The 23,386-nt window shown below is 35.4% G+C and overlaps 1 protein-coding gene across 1 annotated transcript in view; it reads left to right on the forward strand.

Annotated features, from left to right (window-relative positions):
- The window catches only part of WDR64 (WD repeat domain 64), a gene marked incomplete at both ends in the record, with an annotated part of 144,767 nt that overhangs the window by 48,832 nt on the left and 72,549 nt on the right, over positions 1–23,386 (forward strand). The window contains one exon of the mRNA XM_081298203.1: positions 18,141–18,220. Coding sequence (XP_081154329.1) covers positions 18,141–18,220 — 80 coding nt within the window. The remainder of the gene's footprint in view (positions 1–18,140; positions 18,221–23,386) is intronic.

A 23,386-nucleotide genomic window follows, 5' to 3' on the forward strand; every position in this document is an offset into this window, starting at 1 on the left:
TTGTCAGAGGGATAAAAAATAAGACCCAATTATACAGTTTATGAGAAATACACTTTAAGTATATATATATGTGTATATATATATATATATATATATATATAAGAAAGAGACAAAGAAAGTATAAATATGTAATATTATTAATCAGAAAAAAATTTTAGGGAAAAGGAAAGGAACTAGCAATTAGGATGTCAATTCTCCTACAAAACATAACAATTTTTAGTGTGTATGCACCTAATAACTCAGAGCATCAAACTACATGAGAAAAAGACTGATAGAACTTCAAGGACAAATAAATGAATCCATTTTTTATTCTAGTTGGAGACTTCACCACTTGTTTATAAAAAAAAAAAAAGAGAGCAGATCTAGTAGGCAGAAAGTCAGTGTACACCATTGAACTCAACTGAAGAAAATGGGCATCTATAGACTACTTCATCCAATGACAGGAGAACACATTCTTATGCTCATATGAAATAGTCACCAAAATAGACTACATTCTGGGTATAAAACATACTTAAACAAATTTAAGAAAATAGGAATCATTTATTGTTCACTCTGAAGATTATACAGAATTAAGCTAAAATCTATAACATAAGGATTATGGAAAATCCCAAAATATGTGGAGATTACACAACACATTTCTGAATAATGCATGTTAAAGAAATCTGAAGAGAAATTAAAATATGTTTTGAACTAAATGAAAATGAAAATGTAACAAATTCATGCAATATTGAGAAATCAGTTCTTAAGAGGGAAATTTTTGGTGTTGAGTGCATATGTTAGAAGAAATAAAGATCTGAAATTAGTCAGCTAAGCTTTCAACTTGGGAAAGTAGAAAAACAAAGTAAATGAAATCCAAGTAAGGAGAAAGTTAGGAATAATAAAATGTAGAGCAGAAATGAATGAAATTGAAAACAGGAAATCAATAGAGAAAACCAACAAAAAAACAATAGCTAGTATCATGAAAATATAAATAAAATCAATAAGCCAGTCTTAGAAAAAAGATAGGGCACAAATTACTAATATCAGAAATGAAAGGGAGAAACTTTGCTTCAGATCTCAGAGATGTTAAACAGATAAAAAAGGAACATTATGAATAACTTTATGCCTACAGATTTGAAAACTTAGATGAAATGGACCAGTTCTTTGAAAGATACCATCTACCAAAACACAAAAGAAGAAATAGACCATCTAAAAAGGCCGTATCTACTAAAGAAATGGAATTAAAGACACTTCACAGAAGAAATATGATTGGTCAATAAATATATGGAAAAAATGTTCATCATCACTAGCAATTAGAGAAATGCAAATTAAAACCACACTGAGATTCCATCTCACTCTAGTCAGATGGCAATTATAAAGAATATAAGTAACAATAATGTTGGCAAGGATTTGGTAGGATTGCAAATTGGTACAACCACTCTGGAAAGCAGTATGGAGATTCCTCAGAAAATTTGGAATGGAACCATCATTCAACTCAGTTATTCCACTCATCAGTCTTTACTCACAGGACTTAAAATGAATATACTACAGTGATGCAGTCACATCAATGTTCATAGCAGCTCAATTCACAATAGCTAAGCTATGGAACTAAGGTTCCCTTCAATAGTTAAATGAATAAAGAAAATGTGGTACATATTTCACAATGGAATAATTACTTAGCCATAAAGAAGAATGGAATTATGGCATTTGCCAGTAAATGGATGGAAGAAGGGACTATCATGCTAAGTGAAAGAAGCCAATCCCCCCAAAAAACAAATGCCCGAATATTCTCTTTGATATGCAGATGCTAACTCATAATAGGGTGGGGAGTGGAAATTCACCAGATTGGACAGGGAGGAGTTGGGGGAAGGATGGGGGATTGGGAATAGGAAAGAATAGAATGAATCTGACAAAACTTTCCTATGCTTATATATGAATATATAACCAGTGTAACTCTGCATCATGTACAACCACAAAAATGGGAAGTTATTCTTCATGTATATGTGATATATCAAAATACATTCTATTGTCCTGTATAATTAAAAAGAACAAATAAAAATAAAATTAATTTTATATAAGAAAAAATTAATTGACTTTTCACAGAAAACACCAAGCTCAATGGATTCACTGATGAATTTTATCAAATGTTTAAGAGAAATTATATCTATTCCCTTCAATCTCTTACAGAGAATGGAAGCAGAAGGAATACTTCTGAACTACTTCTATAAGGCCAATGTACCCTAATACCCAAACCAGACAGACATTATGAGAAAATAAGGCTAACAACAAATATCTCTCCAGAACATGAAGGCAAAAAATCCTCAAAAATGGTGAATCAAATCCAAAAAGGTAGAAAAAGAATTACACATTATGACTATTACAGATGAATGTTTGTTTCCTTTGAAATTCATATTTTTAAATTCTACCTTAAGAAGGTAATTTAGATCATGAAGATAAAATACTCACCAATGGGATTAGTGCCCTTATAAAATAGAGTCCAGGGAGCTCCCAAGTTCTCTTCCTGCCAAATAAGTATACAAGGAGACAACAGCTATCTACAACTTGGAAAAGGGACTTCACCAGAACATGGCAATGTTAACACTTGAATTTTGGATTCTTAAGTTTCCAAAAACTGTGAGAAATAAGTGTTTGTTGTTTATGCCACTCATCTATAGTACTTTGTTATAGCAGCCCGAGCTGACTGAGACAATGACCAAGTTGGATTTATCTCAGGTATACAAAGCCAGGTCAACTTCAAAAATCAATTAATGTAATCCATAATGTCAATAGGTCACAAAAAAAATACAATTACGTGGTCGTATAATAAATGCAGAAGAAGAACTTGACAAAATCCAACACCAGGATATAAACTCTCAGCAAGGTAGCAATAGAAGGAATATTTTCAATTTGATAAATGTCATCTATCAAGACCCTACAGCTAACTAAAATTCTACTTAATGTTAGTTAATGGCAAGAAACTAGAAGCTATCTTACAAAGACCAGGAATAAGGCAAGGATATTCCTTCTCTTCACTTCTTTTCAACATCTGTACACTCTAGTTAATGGAATAGGACAAAAAAAATAAAATAAAATAAAAAAGGAAAGAAAGAATACCTACTGATTGGGAAAGAAGAAATAAAACTGTTCACAAATGTTATACTTCTCTATGGAGAAAATCCAAAAGCATTAACCAAAAAACTCTTAGAATTAATAATCAATTAAAGCAAGTTTGCACAGTATAAAGTTAACATACAAAAGTTAGCCACTTTTTTCTATATCACAATAAAGAATAATTGGAATTTGAAATTAAAAATACAATACTATTGACAGTAGCATTTAAAAGAACAAAATACCTAGATATGATTTAACAAAATAAATGCAAGATTTGAATGAGGAAAACTATAAAACTTTGATGAACTACATCAAATATAAATGGAGAGATATTTTGTGTTTAGAGACAGGAAAACTCAATCTCATCAAGATGTCAATTTTTAACATCCTGGTTTCTATTTCCTTTTTTGGGGGGGGACTGAACTGAGGGGCACTCAGCCACTGAGCCACATCCCCAGTCCTATTTTGTATTTTATTTAGAGACAGGGTCTCACTGAGTTGCTTAGCACCTCACCATTGCGGAAGGCTGGCTTTGAAATCACGATTCTCCTGTCTCAGCCGCTGGTATTACAGGCATGCACCACCATGCCTGTCTTGGTCTATATTTTCAATGGTATTTCAATCAAAGACCCAGTAAATTATTTTGTGGATCTCAAAAAACTTATGCTAAAGTTTATATAAAACTTATTCAAAAGACTTAGACTTCACAACACAATATTGAAGAAGAAGATCAAAGTCATAGGGCTGACATTACCTGACTTGAAGAATTACTATAGAGCTGTTGATATCAAGACAGTGTGGCACTGGCGAATGCATATGCAACTAGATTGGTGAAACAGAACAGAGAACCCAGGAATAGCCCCACACAAATAGAGTCAGCTGATCTTTGACAAAGAAGCAAAGGCAATTCAATGGAGCACAGACATACTTCTGACAAATGGTGCTAGAACAAGTGGACATCTAGAAGCAAGAAGAATCTAGACACAGACTTCACTCATTTCATAAAAAACTAACTCTAACTGGAACATAGTTCTAAGTTTAAAATGCAAAAGTCTAAAATTCTTACAAGATAACAGAAGAACATCTAGGGGACTTGGGTATGGCAACGTTTTAGACAAAACACCAAAGTTTGGATCCATTAAAGGAATAATTGATAAGCTGGACTTTATTAAAATAAAAACTTTCTGTTCTTTTCTTTTGTCAATAAATTATTTTTATTTTATTTCTTTTATTTTGTCAATAAATTATTTTTTATTTTATTTTTTTAATTATATGTGATAGCAGAATGCATTATAATTCTTATTACACATATATAGCACAATTTTTCATATCTCTGGTTGTATACATAGTATATTTACACCAATTTGTGTCTTCAATCCTGTACTTTGGATAATAATGATTGTCCCATCCCACCATCATTAATAACCCCATGCCCTCTTCCTTCCCCTCCAAACCCTCTGCCCTATCTAGAGTTCATCTATTCCTCCCATGCTCCCGCTCCCTATCCCACTATGTATCAGTCTCCTTATATAAAAAAAATTGGCATTTGGCTTTTTGGGGATTGGCTAACTTCACTTAGCATTATCTTCTCTAACTCCATCCATTTACCTGCAAATGCCATGATTTTATTCTCTTTCATTGCTGAGTAATATTCCATTGTGTATATATGCCACATTTTTTTTATCCATTCATCCACTGAAGGGCATCTAGGTTGGTTCCACAGTTTAGCTATTGTGAATTGTTCTGCTATAAACATTGATGTGGCTGTGTTCCTGTAGTATGCTGTTTTTAAGTCCTTTGGGTATAGACCAAGGAGAGGGACAACTGGGTCAAATGTGGTTTCATTCCCAATTTTCCAAGAAATCTCCATACTGCTTCTATATTGACTCACCCCTTTGCAGCTCCAGCAATGTATGAGTGTGACTTTTCCCCCACATCCTCACCAATACTTATTGTTGTTTGTCTTCATAATAGCTGCCATTCCGACTGGAGTGAGAAGAAATCTCAGAGTGATATTGATTTGCATTTCTCTAATTGCTAGTGATGATGAACATTTTTTAAATGTATTTGTTGATCTACTGAGAATTGTCTCTTCAGGTCCTTGGCCAATTTATTGATTGGGTTATTCATTTATTTATTTATTGGTGGTTAGCTTTTTTAGTTCTTTATATACTCTAGAGATTAGTGCTGTATCTGATGTGTGAGGGCTAAAGATTTGCTCCCAAGATGTAGGCTCTCTATTCACCTCACAGATTGTTCCTTTTGTGAAGAAGAAACTGTTTTTGAGTTCATCCCATTTATTGATTCTTGATTTTAATTCTTTGGCAAAAGAGTCTTATTAAGGAAGTTGGGGCCTAATCCCACATGATGGAGATTAGGACCTACTTTTTCTTCTATTAGGCGCAGGGTCTCTGGTTTTATTCCTAAGTTCTTGATCCATTTTGAGTTGAGTTTTGTGCATGGTGAGAGATAGGGGTTTAATTTGATTTTGTTGCATATGGATTTCCAGTTTTCCCAGCACCATTTGTTGAAGAGGCTATCTTTTCTCCAATGCATGTTCTTGGCACCTTTGTCTAATATATGATAATTGTAGTTTTGTGGGTTAGTCTCTGTGTTCTCTATTCTGTACCATTGGTCTACCGGCCTGTTTTGGTGCCAATACCATGCTGTTTTTGTTACTATTGCTCTGTAGTATAGTTTAAGATCTGGTTTTGTGATGCCACCTGCTTTACTCTTCCTGCTAAGGATTGCTTTAGCTATTCTGGGTCTCTTATTTTTCCAGATGAATTTCATGATTGCTTTTTCTATTTCTATGAGGAATGTCATTGGAATTTTAATCAGAATTGCACTAAATCTGTATAGTGCTTTTGAAAGTATTGTCATTTTGATAATATTAATTCTGCCTATCCAAGAGCAAGGTAGATCTTTCCATCTTCTAAGGTCTTCTTTGAGTTCTTTCTTTAAGGTTCTGTAATTTTCATTACATAGATCTTTCACCTCTTTTGTTAAGCTGATTATTTTATTTCATTTTATTTTTGAGGCTATTGAAAATGGGGTAGTTTTCCTCATTTCCCTTTATGAGGATTTGTCACTGATATACAGAAATGCCTTTGATTTATGGGTATTGATTTTATATCCTGCTACTTTGCTGAATTCATTTACTAGTTCTAGAAGTTTTCTAGTGGAACTTTTAGGGTCTTCTAGGTATAGAATTATATCATCAGCAAATAGTGCCAATTTGAATTCTTCTTTTTCTATGTGTATCACTTTAATTTCTTTTGTCTGTCTAATTGCTCTGGCCAGTGTTCCAAGAATTATGTTGAATAGAAGTGGTGAAAGAAGGCATCCCTCTCTTGTTTCACTTTTTAGAGGGAATGTCTTCAATTTTTCTCCATTTTTAGAATGATGTTGGCCTGGAGCTTAGCATAGGTAGCCTTTATGATGTTGAGATATATTCCTGTTATCCCTAGTTTTTGCTTTGAACATGAAGGGGTGCTGTATTTTGTCAAGTGCTTTTTCTGCATCTATTGAGATGATCATATGAGTCTTATCTTTAAGTCTATTTATGTGATGAATTACATTTATTGATTTCCATATGTTGAACCAAAGTTGCATTGCTGGGATGAATCCCATATGATCATGGTGCACAATCTTTTTGATATGTTTTTATATTCAATTTGCCAGAATTTTATTGAGAATTTTTGCATCTATGTTCATTAGAGATATTGGTCTGAAGTTTTCTTTTTATGATGTGTCATTGCCTGGTTTGGGGATCAGGGTGATATTGGCCTCATAGAATGAGTTTGGAGTTGCTGCCTCTTTTTCTATTTCCTGAAATAAATTGGAGAGTATTGGTATTAGTTCTTCTTTAAAGGTCTTGTAGAACTCGGCTGTGTATCCATTAGGTCCTGGGCTTTTCTTGGTTGGTAGGCTTTTGGTGGTGTCTGCTATTTCATCACTTGAAATTGATCTGTTTAAATTGTGTATTTCATCCTGATTCAATTTGGGCAAATTATATGACTCTAGAAATTTGTCAATGCCTTCAATATTTTCTATTTTATTAGAGGACAAGTTTTCAAAATAATTTCTAATTATCTTCTGTATTTCTGTAGTGTCTGTTGTGATATTCACTTTATCAACATGTATGTTAGTGATTTGAGTTTTCTCTCTCCTTCTCTTGATTAGCATGGCTAAGGGTCTGTCAATTTTATTTATTTTTTCAAAAAAAACAACTTTTTGTATTTTTTTGTTCTGTAAATTTTTTCAATTGTTTCTTTTGTTTCAATTTCATTGATTTCAGCTCTGATTTTAATTATTACCTGTCTTCTGCTGCTTTTGGTGTTGATTTGTTCTTTTTCTAGGGCTTTGAGATGTAATATTAAGTCATTTATTTGTTGACTTTTTCTTCTTTTAGGGAATGAACTCTATGCAATGAGCTTTCCTCTTAGAACTGCTTTCATAGTGTCTCAAAGATTTTGATATGTTGTATCTGTGTTCTCATTCACCTGTAAAAATTTTTTAATCTCCTCCTTGGTATCTTCTGCAACTCATTGTTCATTCAGTAGCATATTATTTAGTCTCCAGGTGTTGGAGTGGATTTTATTTCTTATTTTATAATTTATTTCTAATCTCATTCCATCATGATCTGATAGAATGCAGGATCGTATCTCTATTTTTTTATACTTGCTAAGGATTGCTTTGTGGCATAGTATATAGTCTGTTTTAGACAAGGATCCATGTGCTCCTGAGAAGAAAGTATATTCTCTCATTGAAGGATGAAATATTCTATATATGTCAGTTAAGTCTAAGTTATTGATTGTATTATTGAGTTCTACAGTTTCTTTGTTTAGCTTTTGTTTGGAAGATCTAATTAGTGATGAAAAAGGTGTCTTAAAGTCACCCAAAATTAGTTTGCTGTGGTCTATTTGAATCTTGAACTTGAGAAGAGTTTGTTCGATGAACATAGCTGCACCATTGTTTGGGGTATATATATTTATGATTGTTAAGTCTTGTTGGTGTATGGTTCCCTTGAGCAGTATATAATTTCCATCTTTATCCTTTTTGGTTGACTTTAGTTTGAAGTCTACTTTATTTGATATATTGATGGAAACCCCTGCTTGCTTCCGCAGTCTATGTGAGTGGTATGATTTTTCCCAACACTTCACCTTCAGTCTCTGAATGTCTTTTTCTATAAGATGAATCTCTTAGAGGCAGCATAGTGTTGGGTTTTTTTTTGTTGTTGTTGTTGTTTTTTATCCAATTGCTAGTCTATGTCTTTTGATTGGTGAGGTTAGGCCATTAACATTCAGGGTTATTATTAAGACATGATTTGTATTACCAACCATTTTTGTTTATTTTTGGTATTTAATGTGACTTGGTTTCTTCTCTGATTAGATTTTCCTTTAGTGTAATCCCTCCTTCTGCTGATTTTCATCATTGTTTTTCATTTCCTCTTCTTGGAATATTTTGCTGAGGATGTTCTGTAGTGCCGGCTTTCTAGTTGTAAATTCTTTTATCTTTTGTTTATCACAGAAGGTTTTTATTTAAGCATCAGATCTAAAGCTTAGTTTTGCTCGATATAAGATTCTTGGTTACCATGCATTTTCTTTCAGAGCTTGTTATACATTGTTCCACGATATCCTGGCTTTGAGAGTCTGGGTTGAAAAATCTGCTGAGATACAAATTGATCTCCCCCTATATGTGATCTCATTCCTCTCTCTTGCAGCTTTTAAGATTCTATCGTTATTCTGTATGCTAGGCATTTTCATCATAATGTGACTTGGTGTATATGTGTTGTGATTTTGGTGTCCTGTAAGCCTCTTGTATTTGGTTTTCCAATTCATTCTTCATGCTTGGGAATTTTTCTGATATTATCTCATTGAAGGAATTGTGCGTTCCTTTGGTTTGAACTCTGTGCCTTCTTCTATTCCAATAACTCTTATATTTGGTCTTTTGATGCTGTCCCTGTTCTGTTCATGGTTTCTAACTTTCTCCACTGTGTGATCAACTTTATTTTCCTGATTGTATACTTTTACTTCATTATCTGATGTTCTTTCTTCCAAGTGATCTAGTCTGTTGGTTATGCTTTCTGTTTGTTTGTTTGTTTTCCCAGAGTCTCTATCTCTCTCTTGAAGTAATCTTTTGCTACCTGTATTTGCTCTCTTATCTCATTGTTGGAGTGATCAGTTTTTGCTTGTATTTGCTCATTTAGGTCATTCTTTAATTCACAGATTATTTTAATTATGAAAATTCTGAACTCCTTCTCTGACATTTTATCAACTCTGCTGTCCATGGGTTCTATTATTATAGTGTCCTGGTTTGTTTGGGGCACTTTCCTCTCTTGTTTTTTCATGTTGTCTATGTGTCTTCCTTTCTTGCAGTGTGGATCTAAAATATTACAGTTTCTTCCCTATATTCTTGTAGTAGCTGTGCAGATTGTCTGTACCTCACCTTGATGTTGGGCTTCCAGACCCTGCTGGTGTCCCCTCAAGGAATGCTACTGCATCCTGAATCTGGGTCTTGCTTAAGTTGGAGTGGGTGGATCTGGGCCACTGGCTTGACCTCCTGTGGTAGTTTGCTGGTAGGAAGGGGCAGTCCTGTGCCAGGGGCTAGGCTCTGGCAGGCCTACTGAGAGCCTGGATCCCATGGGCTGGAGTGGGTGGTCTGAGCTGGATCTGGGATCCCATGGGTAGTCCACTGGTCAGAAGGAGTGGTCCTGCACCAGAGTGTCTGCCCCTCCAGGAAAGGGCTGTCAATAAATTATTGTAACATCTATTTAAATAAAATAAAATTGCAAATCTTGTGAGATGAAAGACAGAGAGGTTTTCTTTTCAAAGTCATCATTTATTTAAATAACCATTTACACTGTTAGCAGTTCAGAGTCAGACAACAGAATGAGAGAATTAAATTAGAAATGTAAAACCATTGAAAATATATTATAATAACAGTAATGAACAAACACCTGGTAACACTTGTAATGTGACTCATGATTGACATGAAAAAAAAAACCTTTTGTTTTTGAAAGATTCTGTCAAGAGAATGAGAAGACATGCCACCAACTGGGAAAAAATATTTGCAAATAACATATCTGATAAAGAACTACTAAGCAAAATATACAAAGAACTTTAAAAATTGAACTTATTGTACCTTTTCTATATGAACAGTGAATGTTGAAATTTAATTAAGTCCTAGGTATATGACTTGGCTTATTTACCCCTTCTTTTTTACTAAGTATAAAGCAGTATTAGGAAAAAAATGGAAATAGTCATTTATACCCTTAACAAAATACAATGATGCCTTCTAGATCCTCTTGAGCTATTTAACAACATTCACACACAAAAAGGAAAAAATAGCATTTGCAGAATTTCCTAAATTACAAGATTTTAATTTAAACAATGAAATAACCATTGGCTATTTAATGGAAGAACAGATATCATATATCTAAGATGATTGACTACCTCAGATTTTTGGAAAATTGTACATTTTATACTCATTTAAAAAAAGCTGAAAATGTTTATGTTGGTATATAATACATTGCACGGAGAGACGAATTAAAAAATTTTCACAGTAAGTTAAAAATAGTTTCATTTCTTGACACCAAATCTGATTCCACAAATGTCATTTATATGGCATAATTAATTACAGAGTTTCAGTAATGTAATTAACTGCTAATGATTAACATGATGACATTTTAAAGAAGTGCATTTCTGAAACATTTAATTAAGAAATAGATGCAACTTTATATTCAGTTTGATTTTGTACTCTGAGGGCAATTCATGAAACATTTATAACCAAACCATTTGTTTGGTTATAGAGAAGCATTGTGAAAACATACAAGTACTGTGTGACCTCGGGTCCTATAAAAGACATACCTTCTACTTCAACATCTAGATCATTTTCATTTCGAAGGGACTCTAACAAACAGCAATGATTTTACCAGTACAAATGTTTCCAGTACATATTTAGCAGGATAATTACAATGGATAATGTGGCAACTAGTATTGGATACTGGTCCTGTAGTTTAGCCTTTAATCCAGAAACATACCAATTAATAATAAATAATTAGAAAATATATTTAAGTCATGATCTTTGCCTCTGAGTGCATAAAATCTAAGTGTGAAAACAAATACAGACATAAAATCAGTGGTATGCTGAAATCAGGGTGTGTCGGCATATGAGAGCTGATTGCCAAGCCTGTTGTTAATCACTGCCATTAACAAAAAATAAATTTATAAATAAAAAATTTATTTATATTAAAAATATAGGCAGTAAATATCCTAAACCATCATTTCACACCTATTTTACTTTAATTTACTATTATTTATCTTCTTGAGGTTTTTGTATCCTCCAGAACATAGAAATCCTGCCTAATGGTGTATAGCTATATATCTTTTCCCAAAACCTTGTTCAAAGATATCAAATTGGCCAGTAGGAATAAATAACCCATGGAAAATAGCAAACACACCAGAGATGGTGGTGCACACCTCTAATCCTAACTTCTTGGAGGCTGAGGCAGGAGAGTCACAAGTTGAAGGCCAGCCTCGGCAACTTAGTGACACCCTGTCTCAAAGTAAAAAATTTTAAAAGGATCAAGGACTGATTTCAGCATACTACTGATTTTATGTCTGTATTTCTTGTTTTCCCACTTAGATTTTAAGTACTCAGAGGCAAAGGTCATATTTACTAGTTATCTGTTATTAATTGATATGTTTTTGGATTAAAGGCTAATATAGCTCAGTGCTTACCTTGCATGTCTGAGGCCCTAGGATCAGTCCCCAGTACCACAAAACAAACAGACAGACAGAAAGCAATGACCCTTTCCCCTCCTTGGCCCCCGATGAATATGAAACATTTACTAGCACTCTATCACATAGGATAATAATTAACAATGGAAATCATTGTATTAAAGGCCAACTGAATTTTTTATGCTTATAGGCATGGAATAAATTCAGAAAAGGTGGTGATAAGTGACAGCCCTCTGGCAAGTTCAAAAAGATAACAATGAGTTTTACAGAAGGTACAAAAAAAAATAAAGTTGGCAATGATTTCATTAACAAGAAAAATTATAGCAGCCAAAAATTATAAACATGCCAAGTCTGAATTTCGATGGGTGAAATGGCTAATTTCTTCTTCCTTAGAGTATCTTTACATTGGTGTGTTAGTTGCCCTAGTATCAATGCAGACATTTTAAAATAGAAATAAAAGGATTAGTCCAACAGCATTGGCAGGTACTAACTCACAGCACTTGGAACTAATCTCTTCAGAAATTTCCAGTATCCCTGAGACTCTGTGCCTTACCTTTAGAGCTCTTGATGCTCTAATTCCCACTAAACCTCCCAATGATCTCATTGAGTTCTCTCTTGATACTTGGTTCTCTCAATTGCATGCATCTCATCAGTCTTCTCCTTGACCTTTCTCTCTTTCCTCCTTACTCACCTGTACCCAAGGCTTATCATCTGAGCTTCATGTCAGCATTCTTCGTTGCCCTCAGTCCCTGTCTGCCTACTTACCAGCCAGAAACACCTCAATCCCTCTGCTGAGCAGAGCCTGAATTACACTCCTTTTACACACTTTTGGTTTATCTGCTCTTCCATGCCCCTCGGTAACTATTCCAGACTTCACCTCCTTCCATTCCCCAATCAAGTCTTCTCACGGTCCTGTCTGACACAAAACCTTGAGATTCCAAGAGGAATTCTCCAACACACCCTACCTTTCAAAATCATGTCTGGTCACACCTATCTTTACTGCTTTGTTTTTGTTCAGAGGTTGAGGTATCAAAACTTTCCATTGGTAACCTTGTGTTCGACTCTTTCTATTTTCCCCAGGATCTTGTTCTATCAGTTTCTCCCACTCTCCTTATTTTCAACCTATAATGCTTTAAGTCTCTTCAGATCTGAGTAATTCTTTCCTTGGACTACAATATCATCCTTCCATTGACTATGCTATACCTTTTCTTGCCTTCTAACTTTTGGAAAGGACTCTGCATTAATTGCCTCCCCTTCCTTGATCTTGCTCATTTCCTCCATAATCCTTCCTAACACAGCTTCTCCCTATCTTGTTCTGTGGACAGGTTTGGCTTGGGGCATTCAGTCTTACTCATCTCACTCAGGCAGACACTTTTCTCCTGGCTTCTGCAAAGGTAGATTTTCTCCTAGTATCTTACTGTTTATTCTTTTTCCTTCTGATTCTTCTTTTTGTGTCTGTCCTAAATAGTGGCATTTTCCGGAGTTCTTTCCTTAGTCAACATTTTGTCTCACTTTCTATGCTCTTCTTGGGTGATGTGCCTCTTCTCCAACACACCAATATCCATGTACTGGTGAAACCCAAGCTTTCTTGAAGTTTGAGTGTAAGTATACCTGTGCACCATGTCCACCTGGATATCTCATAGCCTCTCAAATTCACATGACCATCTTTGAAATTAACTTCCCCTACTTCTCAATATATACATATAACAGCATATTATATTTTGTTTGGTGACAGTATGATCTATCACCCCAGCCAGAAATTTGGTGATCTCACATGACTTCACTCTCAACTCCCACAAACCATGGATCACCAATTTGTCTACATTGCTTCATAAACACTCATTGAATAGGTCTTATCTTCTTTATCTCTTTCCTTCCCACTCTCCAGTCTCTTACCTCCAACTGGTCTCTTGTTTCAGGTTTTTTAAAAAAATATTTATTTATTTTTAGTTTTAGGTGGATACAATATCTTTATTTTATTTTTTATGTGGTGCTGAGGATCAAACCCAGTGCCTCGCACATGCCAGGCGAGCACGCTACCATTTGAGCCACATCCCCAGCCCTCTTGCTTCAGTTTTATTGCTGTCAAAACTGTTGTCATCTTTCAGCATGTTTCCCTGAAGATGACGTGGAACTGTCTCAACATCTTTCACTTATCTCTATCCTCTGCAAAGAGCACATCTGTGGTCTGGCCCCTGCAAACCACCCAATCTTATCTCTCCCTCTCTTGAAATTAGTTACTTAGATCTCTGAACTTGTTGCTGCTTCCTGGATACCCCATGATGGGACTTTGTATATGTTTGGGACCTGACACAGTCTCTTACCCTCTGTTTCCTTTTCCCCCACCTCAACGACTGATTAAGGATCAGATAACACCTGTTCCAGGGAATTATTCTGACCTTTCTATAGCTTCTCCCCTTCAAGACTAGGTAAGATATCCCTTACCTAGTCATGCCTCAATTTTTGTATTTATTGCAAGTTAATTATGTTTTAGGGTGTGTCACTACAAGGTACTAAATTTAGTAATGTATCCAACATTCTCTTTCTGATTGTTTCATAATTTGAACAAGTCTGCATAGATGACTCCCAAATAAGTTCTAGAGCAAGAATCTGAATATTCATTGTTTGAGCAAATTCATATTGATGAGTTACTGTGTTTGAGGAACCACACTAGGTGCTGGGAATTTAAAGATGAGGTCTTTGATCTTTTGCCTAATGAGAGAGAAAACTAATAAATGATTCCCACAAAGGGTGATAGTGCCTTGATGGAGATGTAAGAGAGGAATGTGGGAGCAGAAGAGAATGCCAAGAGCATCTTCAGGTAGGCTGTGGGGGGAGAAAAATCAGGGAAGGCTTCCTGAAAGAGTTGTCACACATGCTGAGTATTAGAGAATTGGTAAGAGTTATCTAGGCAAAGCAATTAAATGGCAGTGGAGTAGATGAATAGACAAAATGGCCTTACAAAGTATGGAAGTAAAAAAGAAGAAGGTGAGTTCTGGAAATTGTCAATGGTTGATGTGATTGGAGCACTGAGAGAAGAAGAGTAGGGGAAGATAAGGCGAGACAAACCAAACTTGAAAATATCAGGCTAAAGAGTTGGAATCTAAAACCAAAAGCTATAGGAAGCCACTAAATACTTTAAATGGGGAGGTGATAATGTATGTTTTTTAATAGCTTCTCCTAGCATCAAGGTTGAAAAAATGGATTGGGAAAAGACAGACAAAAATGAGGGAGACCAATTAGTGATTCTATGGTATACTTCAGAAGACAAATGATGAGGATTTTAACTTAACCAGTGGAAATAAGAATGAAAAAAGAACAGATTCTTGCAAAATTTATAAGAATTGTAACCCACTGGATGAGAAGAATTAGTTACCTACTGGATGAAAGGGAACTGCTTCATTTTTTTATTCTCAACAATATTGATTGCATATTTATGAAAGACCAGAAACTAACTATTCCAAGTAGGGATGTAATGGTACAAAAAGACACTAAATCTGTTCTCATGGAGCTCATGTTCTAGTGGGAAGCAGATAATAAACTAATAAATAACACAAATTTAGGTGATTGCATGATGGAATGAGGATGGAGAGATATTGGAGATAATATTTGATGTTGGAAGGCAGGAAAAACTGCTCTGAGGAAATAAAGTTTAAGTAGAGATAGCATGAGGAGAAGATAGACTCATGCAAAAACCCAGAGGAAAATGTCCAGGCTTCTGATTGGGAAGACTGTTTACATGGCACTATTTACCAAGATAGAATATGCGTGAAGGAATAAATCTGTGAGATATGAATTCTAATGTCATTTCTGCCATATATGGGTTGGGCACATTACTTGAGTTACTTGAACCTTAATACCCTCATTTAAATGGGAAATAGTCTTAACTTTCTTATCTCACATCTGTGGTGCTCAAATACTCTGAGATGGGTGATAGTGCTTTGAAAAGTATAAAATGCTGTAAAAATTGAAAGTATTATTGTTTGCTTTTAGTTGTCTAAGCCTTTTCATGAAGAAAAGAATTTAAAAAAAACAACAACAACTTTGAATTCTATGTGCTGTCACAATCCATGAGAATAATAAATATTCAATACTGGAGGAAAAGGAAAGAACTCTCTGTTTTCCTTTGGAAAAAAGTGATGATGGGTTTCCATAGTCCCCCTTTTCAAGCGTTAGTATGTGTCAATCAGGTTGTGAATTTTTGTATTAAGTTTTAAATAAGGTAGAAACCTTTTTTTAAAAATTAGGTAGAAATTTATATACATTTTAATCTCCCTTTTAATTGCCTTCTCTTTTTGTATGGAAAATATGCCCTTCAACTAATGTGATTCCAGGCAAATCTAATTCATGGAGGGGTAGTTAATCATACTCTCACACTATTCCTATCTTATTTTACTCCTTTTTATTGTTACTCCATTCCATTCATACCCGGGGCAGAGAGAGGAGTAACAGCCATTCTATTGGGTTTAATGCATCTTTTGGTTTATATGTTTCCTTCAAAGCGCATGTTTGAATGTATTTTTAATTTGTAATGGTATCGTAGGGCATTTAAATTCTTACTATTCATAGTATTCTATATATTTACTATTTAGTAGTTATGAACAATTAAAGTATCTAGAAGGTTTTAATTTTCTAACTAACCAGTATATTCTAGTCTTTGCTCCAAAAGAGCATCTATTTTGCAATAGTTTGGAGTCTGTCTTTGAAACCAATTCTAAGCTTCCTAGTATTTACCCTATCTCTTGGAATTTGTTGGTGACATAAGCAGCTGAGAGTCAGGAAACTGTGAGATAAAAATACTCAGACAACCTCAGCATACAATGATCATTGATCTGATCAGCCGGATTCTGTCTGAGCTTTTCAATGACTTCCTCACTTAGATCACTCTCTTTCTAAATGTAGAAACTGAAGAGGTTTGTTGAGTGTTCAGCATAATCATGTTTTCCTGAACTGCCATGGCCACTGGAGAGTCATCGCAGTAGAATAAGAGTTGGGTTGCTTCCCTCTCCAGATTCAACATGTTCCCAGTTCTGCAGTTTCCTATAATGAGTTTCAAGTTGAGCCAGATTAAACTGCATTTATACAAATACATAATTGGCCAGCTGTTAAAATCGAAGCCAGCACAACTCCCAAAAAGGCAGAAAAAAAAATTCTCTCAAAAAACAATTTCCATTTCAGAAGCGATTACCATTCTGGTTATAATTTTTCATGGAAATTTCAGAAATGGAGTTTTGTACCAGAAAGAAAATTAACATCTCCAATTAATTACACTATATGGAACACATTGGCCTGTTGTAACACATAAGTTGAACTTTTTACCCTTTGATAGCTTGACCGTTTCTGAGAGATGAGCAACTAACCTCTCAGCACTACTTTTCATTAGTCAGCCAACTCAGAGGCAGCTTATGTTGGAAAGACATAGTGTCCTTCCATAGGACTGCTGTGGAGCTAGACAGAACTGGCATCTGTCCCAGCATTCACTAGTTCTGTGACCACTAAATACATTACCATAACCTCTTCTTTAGCCCAAGCTTTCCCGTTTGTGAAGTTAATTTGGGTTAACTCACATAAAGTGCCTGGTTTAATGCATGGCACAGTCACAGCTTATTTGTTCATTTCTTTTTCTTGTTCCCCTAAGAACTAAAAAATATGCTGAAAGCATTAGGGGCAAAAAAAAAAAAATGTCAGAATACTGAGGAGATGAGATGGAGCTATTATAAGTCTGTACTTGTATCTCAGGCCCAGATTAGAAAATCCTATCCTAAGGGCCAAATCCAATGAGCCACCAGTTTCTATAGCATCAGTAAACTAAAAATGGTGTAACAAATATTTGAGGTAAATACACTTTAAAAGAAGTTTATTTGGGCTCACGATTTTGGAAGTTTCAGTCTACGGTCAGTTGACCTTGGAGAAGCAGCGCCATGATAGTGAGAGCTTATAATGGAACAAACTGTTCACCTCATGGCACCTAGGAAGCAAAGAGAAGAAGAGGATGGGGATGGGTTTCTCCAAACCCCTTCAATCACACACCCCCATGACCAAAAGACCTCCCATGAGGCTCCAACTCTTAAAGGTTTCAGCACTTCCCAATTGCACCAAGAACTGGGGCCCAAACCCATGCCACGTAGACGTCTGCATGGAGTAAGTAGATCCTGTAGATCAGTAATGATTCAATCATTGTTTACACTTTCTGTGAGCAAATGGATTTACAAACCATTTAGTAATGAGTATGTTAAATAGAATTTATAAGTTGAAATTAGCTTTATAAAGAAAAATGTAGATATCTTATATCTGTTTGTTTTCCAGGCCTGTCAGAGAGTTTGCTATGCCAAGAGGAGCAAATACATTTTGCTACTGTATAAAAGCAAATGTGGTTGCCACTGGAGGTAAGAGGACAGTTCCCATCATAAAGAGATTTTCTGCCTTGCAAAGAGTGCTCTCCTATTTTACTGCTGGGAATAACCTTTTAGGGAATTTATAAAATTTTATGAAGTCAAATCTGTATGTCGCATTCTGTGTGGCATCTTGACTTGGGGACACACTTAGAAAAGCTTTCCTCAGCCTAGGAATCGGTGAAACAAGATTTTCTAGATTTTATTTTAACTTGCTTTTATTATTTGGCTTTATGTTTTACTTTTAGAGCTTTAATCCATGTAAAAACCTAGTTTTACAAATGAGAGCATGAGTTTCTCAATTTTAAAGCTTCCTAAAATATAACAAAGCTTGTATCTTTATTTGCGTATTTTGTGGGGGGAGAAAGCCAAATTTGTCAAATTCTTAAAAGGATTCCATGACCAAAAAGGTAAAGAGCTAATTACTTTGAGTTAACAGAGAAGAGGACCAAGTTTAGAACCTTGAATACCAACTATCTAGGGGCAAGTAAGGTAGAAGATGGGAAACAAGGTCATCTTCTGAGTGTAAGGGGAGAGATGACATCGTGAGAAGTTTTAGGGGAAAGATAGAGGACCAAAACACTCTTTTTTTTTTCAGGGATTAAACCCATGGGTGCTCACCCACTGAGTCACATCCTCAGCCCTTTTCATTTTTTATGTTTGAGACAGGGTCTCACTGAGTTGCTTAGTGTGTCACTTTTACTGAGGCTGGCTTTGAATTTGTAATCCTCCTGCCTCAGCCTCACAAGCGACTGGGATTTCAGGTGTACGCCACCATGCCCAACCTGAAACACTTTTTGAGATGCAAACTCCTCCTCTATAACACCGACATTTTATTTTACTGCACTTTGGAGTCAGATTGTCTAGGTACGAATTCACTCACAAGCAGTGTGGTGGGCAGATTATTTATTTCCCTAAAATTTCAATCTCATCTGTAAGTAGAGTTGATTGTAGTATCTGCTCAAAAGAATTCAAGTAATTTAAATAAAGTACTTAGTACTATGTCTTCTGCACAATAAGTGCTCAATGTATGTTTGCTAATAATATCAATGGTAAGAAAAAACATATCATGTAGTGTTTGAGATTAATTGAGTCAATACATGCCTGGCATGTAGTAAGGTCTCAATAAATATCCATTTGGTCCACTTATAATACATAGGCAAAATTACTTTGGCAGATGTGTGAAGGTTTTGTTGGAATAAAGAAATCTGAGGTTGTGTTTAGAAGGCTGTTACCGCTGTCATGAATGAGATGGAAAGGGTCTAAATTATCATAGGTATCATGGAAAAAGAAAAGAAAAAGCAAATTTCAAGGACATTGGAAGTGGGGCTAGGGGTGTAGCTTAGTGGTAAAGTGCATGCTTAACATGAGTAAGACCCTAGGTTAAACCCTTCCCCCCCAAAAAAACAAGCAAAACAAAATAAAAATCCAAAACAAAGCAAAAAAATTGGAAATGAATGATTCATAAGGCAATTCATGAAGAATGATATTGTAGATTAGAAAAAAAAAAGATCAGCCAACTACAATTTTGTAAGGTGGGAAATGGAAAAACATCATTGTGTTCGTAGTGACACAGATATGAGGAAGAAGATGCTTAGGTGGATTTTCCATCTAAGCAAACAAAAGCTCAATTTTGAACCTAAAGTTCAAATGTTAATTAAACACCCAAGAGGACATTCCTTCTGTTGATGGGAAAAGATCTAGTTAGAGAGGAAGGGTATTGGGGATCCCAGACTGCCTTCAGGAGCGGGTAGACAAACGTGCGTTATAGGTAAGGAGACTTATAGGTAAGATGCAAGTGAGTAAAGCAGAAATACAAACAAACATATATCAAGAAAATGTCCTGTATTGCAAAACCAAAGTTTAAAAAGAGTAAGAATAGAAAATTAAAAAAAAAAAAAAAACCTCTTTCCTTAAAAAATACAATAAAATTTAGTAAATATACCATTTGCCTAAAGACATTAGAGCAAAAATACCCATTAAAAAAACCAAGATGTTAAATGAATGAGTGCTGTTGGCCCCTACCAGGTAAGGTACCTTCAATTCTTATTCCTAAATACTCTCGGCAGGCAATGCCTGACTCCTCCTTAGAGTCAGCTGCCTCACCCTAAAGTGCCTATTTTGCAAACTATGAAGTGTAAATATAGCTAAGCTCCTACTTCAGAATAGGTATATCTGAGATATACCCTGAGAGCACAAAGCTAATTTTTTTAAGTATACTACGTATTCGAAGTTAATACTTAAATTAATATTTTGTTTTCTTGAGTGAAAGCAATAACTATTTATTAGAATAATACTTAATTAACAAACTGGGTCCCAGATTTTTCAAAATATATTTTTAGTTTACCTTCCTAAGAAAAGGCAGTTCTTGGAAAATTGTAACCATAGTATTTTAGGTCAGGAGGATATCTGAAAGCATATAGTTCAATTTCCTCATTGAGGAAAATAGAAGCAACAGGGAGAGATTAAATATTGAAAATTAAACAGTTTATTAGTAGCCAGGCTATGACTAAACTTATGAATAAGTTTATAACTAAATTTCTAATACATTGTTTTTACTTGTTTTGCTATCCAAAAGAATGCTATATTTTTTAAAAAAATATAATTTAACTATATGGTAATTTCAAGTAAATATTGTAGAAGGCCTAAAGTTGAGCACAAATTTAAGTATTAAGTTCTAATGCATAGTATACTTGGAAAAAAAATTAGCTTTGTGCTCTCAGGGGAGTTATTCTTACCCCTGAAGTAGGAGTTTAGCTGTCTTTACACTTAATTGTCATAAGAAAGCAAGGAGCCGAAGCTCCAAACCTCAGTTCTTGTGCTCCAGTGAAAGAAGATTTAAAGTCAGACACCAAAAGTCATGCAGGAGAACTTTATTAGAAGTGAAAGTGAGGTGAAAATAAAATAAAAGTGAGGCTTAAATAAAAAGCACTTTAAAGGGAGAGAGTAGACTGTCTCCAAGCACAGAACAACAAAGAAGAAAATGCTAATTTTTTCCCCAATTTTATTACTGTTTTGTGTTTACCAGAACTGGGGACCACCTTCTGTACTCTTCGCCAATTAGATATTCAACTCCTTCACATCGGGCAGTGGAGTTTTTGACCTTAGTTGGTCCTCTCTGGAACTGTCATGGTGGCCATCCTATTTAGGGGGGCTTCATCTACAAGTCAATCCCATGTTAATATGGTCATTGGGGTCAATTGCTGGTCAGAAGTTACCTTAGTGCACCTAAGCTACAAAAAGAATCTTCCTTCCCAGATAAATAGAGACACCTTTAGCCATAATTCCTAGCTTCATGTCAATATCAATGGACCTATCAAGAGTTAGTCCCATTAATCCTTTTCTTTTGACATATTTCCCAATTAGCTCTTTTTGTTTCTGTTTCCTTTCTACAAATTAACTGTCACACTTTCTTGTTTACTTTGGACATAGTTTAAAGAAGAATCTAAAGTAATTTAAAAGAACACTTGTGACCTTGTCTGCATTTCACTGCTCATTGCTAATTATTACCCAACAAGATGTATGATCTATCATGGGCGATGGAAATGGACACTTTTCCTGCCTGGACTACAAGACAAAGAAGTAGTGGGTGCCCCAAGAGATGAAAGAAGGATTGCACAGTGTGGTGGAAATGGAGCACCAAACATGACTGAATCAGTCAGCTTTCTATCACTGTGACAGAATACCCGAGAGAATCAACTTTAAAGGAGAATGGACTTATTGTGGCTATAGTTTCAGAGATTTCAGTCCATGGTCACTTGGCCTGTTGGTTTGGACTTGTAGGACTCAGTATGCCATGGTGGGAATATGTGGCAGAGGAAGCTGTTCATCTCATGGCAACCAGGAACCAAAGAGAGAGACAGGAAGGGTTTAGGGACCCAATATCCTCTTCAACGGCATGATTCCAATGACCTAACTTCCTCCAACTAGGTCCCACCTACTAAAAGTCCCACCACCTCCCAATAGCATCACAAGCTGGGGACCAAGACTTTAGCACATGGGCCTTTGGGGAACATTCCAGATCCAAATGAAAGCAATGCCTAAGAATCAAACCACTAGATTCTGCCCCCATCACTGCAAGTCTTTATTATTAGGAAAAATTTTAATACTCTATTTCAACCCAAATCCCCCCCAACCCCACAAAAACCCTTTGACAAAATAGTACTCAAATATGTGGCCAAATTGAGATTTAATTTTTAAAATATAATCATCATATGATGCTGTCACATTCATCTTAACCAGGTGCTTTGGACAGCCCTTTGTTCTCACTTAAAAGAAAGTAAAACTTTTTAAGAATACCAGCTTTGGCTACATGCTTGTAATCCCAGTGCCTTGCAAGGCTGAGGCAGGAGGATTGCGAGCTCAAAGCCAGCCTCAGCAAAAGTGAGGGGCTAAGCAACTTTGTGAGACCCTGTCTCTAAATAAAATACAAAATAGGAGTGGGGATGTGGCTCAGTGGTCAAGTGCCCCTGAGTTCAATCACCAGTAGCCCCATACACACACACACACACACACACACACACACACACACACACACACAATACCAGCTTGAATATAATCTTATCATTTTAATCATGTCTGGGGGAAACGTGTTTAGTAAAGTTCTGGAACTTAAATGATTTCATTAAACTCAGTGTTCATTATATTATAAAATCCTGCTCTACAGCTTTGAAAACTTATTAGTTATAGTTTTTCTAGCTTTCACAAAAGAAATCAAACATTTAACAGCATGACCAGCTAATACATTTCACCATGCATAATTTATTAAATTTCACAGTTTTGAAGCCTCTATTAGTAGAAAATGCAAATTCTCAATAACTGAAAACATGTTTTTCCCAGGAGAATACTCTTGTTGATTAGTGACTCAGCCAAGCACATGTTGAAGTGTACAGTACGTACTGGCCAATGACTCAAAATATACAATAAGAGCTGTTTTGCGAAGCATAGTTGAGCAGGTTAAATATGCAGGGACACTTATAAACAATTTTCCACAATGGCACAACTAGTTAGCTCATTGAGTCAGTTGTCTTTGCTCCCAGCCTTACGTTGTTCCTGGACCACTATCATCTGATTTGTTAGAGGTGCTCTCTCCTCTGTATTCATCTCTGAACTGAGCCAGCTCATTTCATGAAAAGCAATGTACTTGGATCAAGTGACTCA

The sequence above is a fragment of the Spermophilus citellus genome, assembly GCF_964194105.1.
Source record: "Spermophilus citellus genome assembly, chromosome: 6".
Classification (NCBI taxonomy): Eukaryota; Metazoa; Chordata; class Mammalia; order Rodentia; family Sciuridae; genus Spermophilus; species Spermophilus citellus.